Source organism: Rhinichthys klamathensis, unplaced genomic scaffold (assembly GCF_029890125.1).
Source record: "Rhinichthys klamathensis goyatoka isolate OS25496 unplaced genomic scaffold, OSU_Roscu_1.1 h1tg000209l_1, whole genome shotgun sequence".
NCBI lineage: Eukaryota > Metazoa > Chordata > Actinopteri > Cypriniformes > Leuciscidae > Rhinichthys > Rhinichthys klamathensis.
In genome coordinates this window covers 1,407,296-1,419,769 of record NW_026606734.1, presented here as the reverse complement: position 1 = coordinate 1,419,769, position 12,474 = coordinate 1,407,296, and the positions used below count along the sequence as shown (strand labels likewise).

Sequence of the window (12,474 nt, the reverse complement as noted above, 5' to 3'; positions counted from 1 at the left end):
CACACACACACGTATATGCTGGAATAATGCAGCGTGCTGCAGGGTTTGAGACGGGACAGCTCATAGACATGAAGACAGACACAGCTACAGTACAGAGAAATGTGACTTACAGACTCTCCCATTCGCTAGAAAGAGGAAAACAGGACAGAACAACAGAGACAGGCTTAGACGCGTCACCCACACTCAGATCTACACCAGCACTGACTGACACACTCTTCACATTACACTTCTCCCTCTACTGTGCTCGTGTGTTTATTTACTGTGTTTTTTAGATCATCATTCTCAAATAAATAAATAACAGGAAAATGTGGATCTTAACAAAAATGATGTTCTGCATAGACTTTAACCTTGAGGTAATATTTAAAAAAATAAAAAAGTAATAGGAAATGATAATAAAATAAAGATAATGAAAAATAGGAAAATTCATGACGAATAAAATAAAAAATAAAAAATTAAATAAGTAATGAATATACAAATAAATAATTAAATAAATGTAATAATAACGATGATGATACAAATATTTAAGAGCACTTTTATTAGAAATGGCATCTAAAGGTCATATTAATTGTCATGATAATAACATCACAATTCAAAAAAATCTTAATGGTCATTAAATTATCATTGTTTTCTTTATGCAAAAAAATGTTTGTGAATCATGATCTACAAACGTTTTTGTGAGATTCATTAGTAACCATTCGAGAGAGGAATATAATTATCACTACTATATAAAAATAAAAAAACATGTCAATAATCTGTCTTCCAGATATGAATCTATGAAGAGACACAGACACATGATGACACACTGTGATCATGAAGTCACACACACACACACACACACACACACACCATGCAGACTGTGTCCTTTAAATACCCAGAAGACTGTGGGCTTTTGTTTGCTCATGCATCCCAACTTTCCTCTGAGCGTTTAAAGCGTTAACCACACGTTACAGAGATGCAGTGTGTGAGCTGTGTAGAGCTGCTGACTTACGGTTTCATGTTGAAGAGGTCTCGCACGGCCATGGTTGCGTTGTGCTCTCGGTTGCGGTTGCGTTCGGTGAAGAACTTCTCTTTGGTCCAGGTCATGTGGACTCGCTCCGGCGCCGCGTCGGCCTTGTCGTTTAGCGCCGCGTGAGACGCTGTGTTCCTGTCGTGGATCAGCTGAGCCTGTGGCGTCATCACAATCACACATTAAATCAATATATTCACTACTAAAAAAATAAATAAAAAAATAACTAATTTTTCTGTCACCAAACACGAAATTATGAAGAAAAAAAATCCCAGGATGAACACAAAAATATGTGTTTTTTTTTAGATACATTAAATTGAACAAAACAAAAGTTTACAATAATAAATTATAATATATTTCTCTGAACATTATGAGATCTATATTCAAAAGAAAAGCATATCAGATTAATGTTTTAGTTCGTGTACTGCATACATGCAACTATATTAGTCTGTAATATGCAGACTGCTAACATGCGACATGAACCCTTTTTTATTCATTCTTCATATATTTCTTTATAGTTTCCGCTAAATACAGAGAAACACGAGGGAATGAAAGGAAAGAGGGGTCATTGACGATCACGCAGGGTCACAGATGCTCGTGCATGAAGTCACGGACACATGCATGATGGGAAGAGGTTTCTGAAGGGAGGAGCACACGTTACAATGCTAAAGCTAATGCTATGCACACGTAAACCGGTGTAAATCTAGCTGTCTTCTGGCTCTGCACTTGTGTGTGTTTAATCCGGGACGGTGGTCTGGAGTTCTCTACCTCCTCTTGTTTCTCCTCATCTAGTTGGCTGTTCTGGTTATTGAGGCCTGAGCCGTGAGCTCCGCTGTGGTTCTTCCTCCGAATAGAGCTACGCGACTCATCCGTGATGCTCTGAATCTGACGCGTGTTTCCCCGAGAGCAGCAGAAATGAAAGAGGGACCACAAGTCACACAACTGTAATCATGTGCCATAGCCACGACCCTCAGTCCTTCTACGTTATTCTCCACAGCAATGCAGATGCTTTCTTGAATCTCGTGAAGAAATGTCAACGCAAAGTGAAAAAAAAGAAACCATATTTTGCCTATTTTTAGGGCAATTATGAGTTTTTGCATTATTTTCGTGACAATTAAGCACAACAGTTGTTATTACTGTAATGCAAAAATAATATCATCCTGTCCAATTAAAATCAGCATAATTTATAATAAAAATATATTGAAATTTAAGTTCACAATAAATACTAACATGATATATACTTACAAATGTGCTTATTTTAATATATACATACACACACACACACACACACACACACACACACATTTCCTTTTCTGTATATATTTCCTTAATACTATAAAATTAATATATATATATATATATATATATTTTCCATATTACAGTTGTCTACTGATATTGGTTTACAAGATATAGCATGAAAATAATGTGACAATTTAAAAAACAAATGGCTTTCTTTATGCAATATATAATAACTTCTGTTTTCTTTTGATTTTAGAGTGAAATGTGTACATATTTTGACATTTCTTGATAGTTTAGGCGAGATTCACTGATGTAGTATTAATGAATATACTAAAGGCAAATATTATGCGTGTAAATGGACTCGTGCGCTGCTCTGGCTGACTGAAAGCTCACCTCTCGCTCGCGCTCAGTCCTCGAGAGCTGCATCTGCTTCAGCATCTGAGAGCGTTGCTCCATCACCAGAGTCTTCTCGTAGGTGAACGCTGAGATATCACTGTCATGCTGGAGAAACACACACACCACAGGCGCATGAACACACATGAGATTCCTCAACAGGAAGATATTAACACATGATCAACCACACACAAAACTCAAGACGCTTCCTGTAAAAATTAAAGCTTTAAATTATGACAGAAGTATTTCTATGGAATAATAAAATATTAATATGTTAATAATAAATATATGTAAAAAATTAAAGGTACATTTTATATTAGAACAGGTAAATAATATTTTAGCATTTAAAAATAATAATAAGATAATACAATATTAGGCAGCAATAATACATAATTATAATACTTATATTATAAATAAATAAAACATTATATTAAAATGTTAGATAAATAATATTAATAAGAATAGTAATAATAACAACAACAACATTAAAAGATATTTCACTATTATGTAGCAATAATATAATATAACACAAAAATCAAAACACTAAAATAAATATAAATAACTTAATAAAATAATAATAATAAAGATAATTCCATATTATGCAACAATAATAAATAATTGTAATAATAATAAAACAAACTAAAATATTGTATTCATATATTAAATAAATGATAACTACTTATAATAATAAGATAATTCTATATAATATGTAGCAAAAATACATATTTGGATTAGTTATAATAAACTACAACACAAAAATTTAAACATTCTATTCACATATTCAATTAATTAACTAAATATAATATAATATATATATATATTTTTTTTATCAAATCACAGTTTAGATCACAATAAATGACAGTCCTACTGTGCAGCAAACCCAATTTTAGACTCTGGTATCCGCTCACCATCTCCACCACCTCCACCTCAGCGTTCAGACGGAGATGATAGAGGAACATCTGCAGGTCTTTCTTCATCTGGATGCTGTTATCATCTAACTGAGCCACGGTGAAGATGCGCATCTTGCACTTCCTCCACACCTGAGACACGGACACACAAAGTTGCAATGACACTTTTTGATCAGTGTCCTTAAAGGCAGGCGTACAACGGTGCGGGTTCAGACACTTGGGAGGTTGTGAGAGATTGCACACGGTTCGAGTCAGTTAACCTGATAAGTGCCTCAAAGCAGCTGGTACACGGCACGACTGTCCTGCACAAATCTTATCCCGAGCCGGTGGCAATCACGTGAGCTTTCACGCTAAACACAGAGACCGGAGCTTTCAATGTTGCAGGCAACTATAGCTTCAGATAAATGACAGAAATGTGTGTGCAAAGGATGTGTTGAAAAGCAGAGTAACCATTACTCAGGTCAACCACTACATGGTTACTCAGTAACCATTCCTTTCAATATAAATAACATGTTTAAAAACTATCGGGAGGTCGGGAGATGCTCGTAACGTGCTTGGCTCGGCTCGTAATTCCTCTCACACGCTGTGAGCCACGACCATGCGAGCATCAACGATTTCCAAGCGATTTCTCCCGATTAATAGTACCGTATTTTCTGCACTATAAGGCGCACTTAAAAGCCTTTAATTTTCTCAAAAAACGTCAATGCGCCTTATAATGCGGAGCGCCTTATATATGGATGGTGAACACACGTTCACCAAGACGGGGAGACAGCGCCGGCCGACTTACGCCACTATCTGGCAATGGATCGTGGATGCCTGGGCTGATATATCAGTCTCCTGTGATCCGAGCTTTCACGAAGGCAGGAATAATCTCTTTATTCAGCCAGCTCACATACCCGTATTTACTTCCTGTTTTCGGCCGAAGTCCACAGTAGTCGATTGTCGAGTTTGCGCGTGCGATCAAACCTCCTCCGTGTGTTCAACATCTGATCCGGATGAACTATCCATTTGAGCTGATATTCTCAGACACCACACAGCACCGTCATCGGCTGACAGCTGACAGTCTTTGGGTGTTTCTCAAAACCAAGAATGCAAAGAACGGACTTGTGTTCTTGGGGAGAACGCTCTTGCTAGTTGTTCTTGGAAGAATGAACTCACAAGGTGACGAGCACACAGAACGCTGCTGACAGTTTGAGACGATGTGTTCTTGCTGGTATTGCGCAATAATTCCCCCGCACAGACACCGTCTGCAGTACCCAAACATAACGAGAATTATTGACGATAACAGCCAGGCTGCAATGGTCTCTTGGCTGTGGGGAAAAACGAGTCTGTGAGCAAACTGGCCGGTTGGCTCGATAGCTAACGTAACACCCGCAGGCGCTTATGGAGATTCTCACTTCCGAAAACGTTTGAGCACATTTTCGATTAGCCATACATTTTCGTAAAATGCCAATATTTGAAATCTACACAGTTGATTTCTCGCATCAAATGTTCTCAGAAGTGAATTTAGTGATGAAATAGTGTACGTAATTGTAGAAAAACGAAATACTGTATTGACCTGCCTCTCCTTCCTCGAATGCCGAATTGAATGCTGGGATATTTCTGCCGTCAAGTTCACACAAGTTACCAGCCGATGCATCCTCGGTAAAATGGGCGTGTCAAGAACACATCCGGGATTTTTAACTGTTCTTGCCAAAATGCAAACTTGTGTATTGGGACAGTACTTGGGCCACAAAAGATGACGTTTCACAAGAACACAAGGACACAAGTACAGACAAGAACACAGATTGAGAAAGGCCCTGAGTCTCCACTGTTGCTTAGTTACCAATGATCGCGCGCGCGCACTCGACAATCGCCTATTGTGGACTTCGACCGAAAACAGGAAGAAAATACGGGTATGTGAGCTGGCTGAATAAACATCATTTTTATTCATATCTTTCACATTTACTGGAGTCAGATTCACCGTGTTCACTCACATGGCTGTGCACTTGTAATGACACATTAAGGTTGTTAAGAGGCTAAAAGCAGGTTTAAAACTTTTCCCGTTTAAGTCAACAGGGTGCACATTTAAAAAAAGAGGATAACACGGTGTAGGCAACAACGGTTTTTGTCGTTGTTATCTGTACTGACAGCACTCCCAAATTTACAAAAAATGAGCTCAATGTTAAAATTGACCGGAGTTTTCCTTTAACGTTTGAACAACGTTACCATGGGAGTGAACGGAGTTGTCAGAAAGCTTAATAAAGTTTGACTTTATCTGACTGTTTTGTTGACATTTGTTGACATCTAGTGGATGCATAACGCAAACCCAGTCAAACGTTTGACTGCAGTATCTTATGCGCCTTATAATCCGGTGCGCCCTATATATGAAAAATGTTCTAAAATAGGTCATTCATTGAAGGTGCGCCTTATAATCCGGTGCGCCGTATAGTGCGGAAAATACGGTAATGTATGTATCGAGACCGGTCACTTTTACGAAGTCTCGGTCTTGTCACGGCCTTGACGGTCTTTGGTCTTGTCTTGGTCTCGGACCTCTCGGTCTTGTCTAGGTCTCGCTGTCTCAAAAGCTGTACATGAAATGTGTTTTTTAAATCAAGTGATCAAAGTGCTCGTTGCCGCTGCGATCAGTGGTGTGGATACAGTGTTTTCTCGTGTGGCTCGCACACACCGCACGGTCTTCACTCGGACGCGCGCTTCAATCCGTTGCGGATACTCTCTATTCGTTCTGGTGAAATCACAAAACATAATGCACACAAACGTGTCCCTGCTTGATATACATAATCGGTTTTGATGAGAAAAACAAAACAAAAAAAACAGTCTGCAAAAACATTTACAGTGAGCTCACAGTCACACATGCCATGGTCTGTCTCTGTATTGTTCTGCCTGTGTAGTTGAAGTAATACCGTCTAAAATGTATTGAATGTAAACTGCGGCTGAACCCTATATGCTGCTGTTCTTGAATTCATACAAGTTATTGCTTAGCTTCAACACTAGTCTGTTTTTTTTCCCTCCGGTCTCGACTTGGTCTGGGTCTCGGTCTCGACTTGGTCTGGGTCTTGGTCTCGACTTGGTCTGGGTCTCGGTCTCGACTTGGTCTGGGTCTCGGTCTCGACTTGGTCTGGGTCTTGGTCTCGACTTGGTCTGGGTCTGGGTCTCGACTTGGTCTGGGTCTTGGTCTCGACTTGGTCTGGGTCTCGGTCTCGACTTGGTCTGGGTCTGGGTCTCGACTTGGTCTGGGTCTTGGTCTCGACTTGGTCTGGGTCTTGGTCTCGACTTGGTCTGGGTCTGGGTCTCGACTTGGTCTGGGTCTGGGTCTCGACTTGGTCTGGGTCTTGGTCTCGACTTGGTCTGGGTCTTGGTCTCGACTTGGTCTGGGTCTTGGTCTCGACTTGGTCTGGGTCTTGGTCTCGACTTGGTCTGCGTCTTGGTCTCGACTTGGTCTGGGTCTTGGTCTCGACTTGGTCTGGGTCTTGTCTTGGTCTCGATACCCTCTGGTCTTGGTAGTGTCTTGGTCTTGGTTAAGGCGGTCTTGACTACAAGTCTACCTATTAAAAAAAATCATCTGCGAGCTCGTAAAACAGCAAAAATTGCACGTGTACGCCCGCCTCAACAGGATAAAGCTCTGATTCACAGCTCATTCAGGGCCGAACCTTGTGCTGTCGCAGTAAGAAGGGCAGAAGCATCAGCATGCCCCCGTCGTGAACGATCCACCACACGTCGATGGTTCCTTCACTGAGACGCTCCTGATGAGGGAAACTGTCCACGTTTTTGGCCACCAAAAGAGCCAGATGGGCGGCAGTCGTCTCTCGGACCGTCTCTGAGGAGAGAAACACCACAGGCTCTTAACTAATGACCAATGATCTTTGAATCAATCATTTGGTGAGGTCAATTTGTAAAGAAAGACTACGCAAATTCAAATGTGCATATCTATAGACTAAACATGTAATACGCATGTGCACGCCGTCACCGTTTTCTCAGATTCATGTTTTTGAAGTTTACACGGAGATGACAACGTTTTAAAAAAAAATTCTAAACGTGCACCTTGGAACCTTTATCAAAGTTTACGTTCTCGAGCACCAAACACTGGTGTGTGTAAATGTACGGCCAGAACACATTCAAAGTTTCTGTTTTCTGTTAGAACGGTGTCATGTTAGCGGCCCTTGAAGTGGTTTCAATTGTTCTGTAAAATAACTTCGCAGAGATCTTTGATGCCAGAAATATTAGACTTTATTAACAAACAAAGCCGAGCATCCACCTGCAGGGGATCACTCCCTCCAGCAGGAGATCCCTTCCTCCTGCAGGCGATCACTCCCGATCCGTGCCCAGCTTCTCACATATATCCATACATCCTTTTCCAAAGATGGTCATACACTTATAGATAGTTTTGGGTGAAGGTCTTGTACCATGTGACTTCTCAGAATAGAATTGACATTCAGGGTCTTTTTACAGAAGGTCTTGCAGCTTTCAAAGTCACCTAGACAGAGTCCTTTCAGAGGACTCATACAAGAAATAATTGTGTATTCTTATAAGGCTAAATTTCTTGTTTTCTGAATAATACAATCTTCAACACCCTTAAGTTAATAACTAATGATCTGTGCAACAAAAGTGAATCAATCAAAACTAACTTTAGCTGGACTTTATTCTAGAGCTGCTGTAAAGCCAAAATAATCTCTGTAACTTTAATTTCCTATTATCTCTGTAAAGCTGCTTTGAAACAATCTATATTGTTAAAAGCGCTGTATAAATGAAGGTGACTTGAGATCTTAGTTGCATGTTGTTGGAGGAAATCCTACAAGTCTAGTTATATGTCGGTTTCTTCCTCTTTAAATGAGATGCAGCATCTTCCTCAGTTCAACAGTGTGTGTGTGTGTGTGTGTCCAGTCTCAGACCTATGAAGCTCTTCCAGGACTGCGGGTCGTTCGACTGTCTCCAGTTCCCGGGCCAGGCCATCAGAACAGAGTTGTGTTTCATTCCTCCGAGGCCGGCGGACTGGACCAGGTGAGAGATGCCGTCGCGCTGGTTCGACGACACCACAACATGGCAGAAGCCCTTCGTCTTCTCTGCGGACATGGCTGATTTTATGTTCTACAGTTGTAAATAAATGAAGAAAATAATCATATCTGATATCATTCAGAGACATTTCATTAACACGAAGAAAGATGGATTCTGGATTGATCAGTTGTGTCTGTGGCCACTAGGTGTCAGTGTGAGCTCAATCATCCAGTCCTGCTGCGCAACAACAACATCATGTTTGCTCAGTTTATTTCAGGACAAACTGTCTTGATATTTTGTAATTGACTGTTCGTACTGTGTGTTTCAGATCAATTTATATAAGAGTGAATCTTAAATTAGAGGAACTTCTTATCCTCTAGGATGATTTTAAAGACAAAATACTTTCACAAAAACAATCAGTGATTCTTGTTTTAAACTAAGGGTAGATTATAATAGCTTTACACTCTAACACAAAGATTGAAACATTATATTAATATATTAAATAAATTAATAATAATAATAATAATAAGACAATTCAATGTAATAATGCAGCAATAATAAATATTTATAATGATTACAATATATCATATTTTTTAACGTATTCAAATATTAAATTAATGAATACTACTACTAATAACATAATATAATATAATTGTGATTGTGTATTATTATTGTGTTTTTTAGTTAGTTAGTTATATACCCAATAACTAAAAGTAACTTAAAAACACTTTAGATTTGTATTATCTAAAGTTAACAAAGATAAATAAATACTGTAACAAATGTATTGCTCATTGTTAATGTTAATGTACTTACTAATGTTAACTAAATGGGACCTTATTGTAAAATGTTACTAATCAGTTTATAATAAATGTATACAATTATTAAAATCATGAAAATCATATTTTGATTTTCATATTTCAAAATCAAAATCATATTTGATTTTACATATCATACTGTAACTAGTAACTGTCCAAGTATCAGGCTTATCTAACTTTTTCTCCAAAAATGTTGAATTTAAGTAGTAAAAAGGCCTTTATTTGAAGAATCACTCATGTTTGTTTCATGTGTCACACACACACACACACACGCACACACACACAGTCTCTCTCTCTCACACGCACACACACACACACACACACACACACACACACACACACACACACACACACACACACACACACACACACACACACACACACAGTCTCTCTCTCTCACAAGCACATACACAGTCGCTCTCTCTCTCTCTCTCTCTCTCTCTCTCTCTCTCTCTCACACACACGCACACGCACACAGTCCTCTCTCTCTCTCTCTCTCTCTCTCTCTCTCTCTCTCTCTCTCTCTCTCTCTCTCTCTCTCTCTCTCTCTCTCTCTCTCTCACACACACACACGCACGCACACACACAAACACACACACACCTGTTCTGCTTGTTTGGCCTCAGTGTCTCTGGTGAGGTACGTTCCCTCCAGCACTGAGCCCACGATGGTCAGACCTTTCCCAGCTTTCAGCTGTGTGGTGAAGGACAGGAGACGAGGGTGTTTCACCGACAGCTCAGTGTCCAGATTGAGGAGAACCAGCAGCTGAGGTCTGGAGAACATCAGGGACATCAGGAGTCAATGCTCCATCAGGAGCTATAGCACAACTCATGCATGTTCTGCTTATCCTTCACTCCACACCCTGCTTATAGAATTACCTATTCATGGCTACAACTTTTCATAGTACAATGTATATATGTGCTGTTGATCATGTGTTTTAATGCATTATACTCTTCAAATTGTAACACTGAATAGGTATGTATAAGCTATTAGTGCATAACCTTTAACCTTACAATTATTTACAAGAACAACTGACTAAAAGGTGGACTGAATATATTATTATGCACTAAAAAAAGAAAGGATTCTCCATTCTCAAATCAAACTGTGGAGGTTTTTCTGGCTCGGGATTAAAAGATTAAGCAGGACTATCGGAGGTGTTATGCTTTCAGGTGAATGATGTCAATCTGAGGCAAGCAGTCAAGAGCTCAGGATATCTGCCATTATCATTAATGATCATTTACTCTTTATCGAACCCCACACAAGTTGTATAAATAAAATCCCCTGAAATTAATTCCAACTGGGATTATTCTAGCGCAGCTGGGAAGTCGTGAGCAACATTATTGTAGTATCATTGAGATATTATTATAGTCTTTATTATAGTTAATAGTCTGAATTTGTTTTTATTTTTATATTTTTATTTTAGTAGTTTTGTTGTATGTTTTTGTAATTTTTGTTAGTTTATGTCTATATAGTTTTTTTTCTATTATGTTTATTTATGTTTACTTGTCAACTATGTTTTTAATACATTACTTCATTACTTTATTTGAATATACAACAATGTGATTGTTTTCTGGTTTTAGTTTGAGTTAACTATAATAACCCGTGCTGGACAGACTCTCATCACAGGAACTAAAGAGGCTCAGACACGGGGAAACAGGGAAGACCTGTAACAGAGATTGTCTACAGGCTCACAGATGTCGCAGAACAAATACATATCAATTTCTCCTGATGTAGATTAGACCGCTGCGACGAGATATGAACAGGTTTGACCTGGTTCCTGAAAGACGACGGAAGTTTCATTGCATCTCATTGTATGCAGGTTATTTAATCCATGAAAGATTACCGAGAGCTCTGGGAAAAATCCAACACTGATTGTCTCTGGATTATGACACTGAAGTGCGAGTGAAGGAGCGAAAGAAAGCCGGCGTTGAAATGTGTTGACTGCTAGATATTCTGCTATAGACTGCTATATCTTGCTTTTAATTCAGTGAATTTTTTAAAACATGATAACCTTCAATACATTTTATGTGATACATTTGGGGAAAAAAAAGACCTTACAGTAAAAATATTAAATAAATAAATAACATTGTGATAAACACATGATATGCACTACTGTTCAAATGGTTAGGATAAAATGTTTTAATTCGAAAGTTTAAGATTTTAAATGTTTTGAAAAATGATTTTATGCTCACCAATGCTGCATTTATTTAATTAAAAATACAGTAAAAACAGTAATATTGTGAAATATTATTACAATGTAAATCAGCTGTTTTCTATGTGAATATACAGTAAAGTGTAATTTATTCCTGTGATCAAAGCTGTATTTTCAGCATCATTACTCCAGTCTTCAGTGTCACATGATCCTTCAGAAATCACTCTAATATGATGATTTGCTGCTCAAGAAACATTTATGATTATTATCAGTGTTGAAAACAGTTGTGCTGCTTGTTTTTCATTTTGTTTCTCAGGGTTCTTTGATGAATAGAAAGTTCAAAACAACAGAAATGATTTGAAATAGAGTCTTTCGTAACATTATAAATGTCTTTACTGTCACTTTTGATCAAATGAATGCATCCTTGCTGCATTAAAGTTCTTTAAAAAATCCCAAACTTCTGAACAGTATGATTTTGGACATGCAGCCCAGGTGATTATTTTAATATGGATTTATTGGTTTGTGTAGAAGTGCTTGTGTGTTAAGATCCTGACCTCCAGTTTTTGGTGTGTGGAGGCGCCTCCTCTAACCGGATGAGAGCGAAGCGCGCCGCATTGAGGGAAACACCCCGGATCCCGTCGCCCCACTCCTTCTCCGCCCTGAACACATGTAAAATCACTGTGAGGGAGTATTAACTTACAATGACACTGCAGACAATCACTCAGGCAGATTCATCAGTAATCAGCTTAGCGTCTGACTGACTCACGGCGTGGGCTGTAATGCTCTTCTGCAGCTCTTACCCGCGGTATTCAATGTATTTGTAGATGCATCCAGCGATGAGCATGGCCACCAGAGCGTAGTACCAGGAGGATATGAACATCAGAGCCAGACACAAACTCATCCCGAGAAACGACAGAGTCCTGATGAAAGACAACAGCAGCGCCAGCTCAGTTCAAGTACACAAAACATTT

The 12,474-nt window shown here is 38.9% G+C and overlaps 1 protein-coding gene across 7 annotated transcripts in view; it reads right to left on the bottom strand.

Annotated features, from left to right (window-relative positions):
• slc12a7b (solute carrier family 12 member 7b) overlaps positions 1 to 12,474 on the bottom strand; it is a 66,690-nt gene that overhangs the window by 2,483 nt on the left and 51,733 nt on the right. For 3 of the 7 annotated variants that reach the window (XM_056263632.1, XM_056263634.1, XM_056263638.1), the window contains 10 exons: positions 12,304 to 12,423; positions 12,058 to 12,162; positions 9,955 to 10,123; positions 8,436 to 8,631; positions 7,197 to 7,363; positions 3,547 to 3,678; positions 2,639 to 2,746; positions 1,775 to 1,891; positions 989 to 1,164; positions 111 to 125 (listed from right to left, as the gene is read on the bottom strand). In XM_056263632.1, coding sequence (XP_056119607.1) covers positions 111 to 125; positions 989 to 1,164; positions 1,775 to 1,891; positions 2,639 to 2,746; positions 3,547 to 3,678; positions 7,197 to 7,363; positions 8,436 to 8,631; positions 9,955 to 10,123; positions 12,058 to 12,162; positions 12,304 to 12,423 — 1,305 coding nt within the window. The remainder of the gene's footprint in view (positions 1 to 110; positions 126 to 988; positions 1,165 to 1,774; positions 1,892 to 2,638; positions 2,747 to 3,546; positions 3,679 to 7,196; positions 7,364 to 8,435; positions 8,632 to 9,954; positions 10,124 to 12,057; positions 12,163 to 12,303; positions 12,424 to 12,474) is intronic. The other 4 variants (XM_056263635.1, XM_056263639.1, XM_056263633.1 and 1 more) reach the window with 3 other exon arrangements.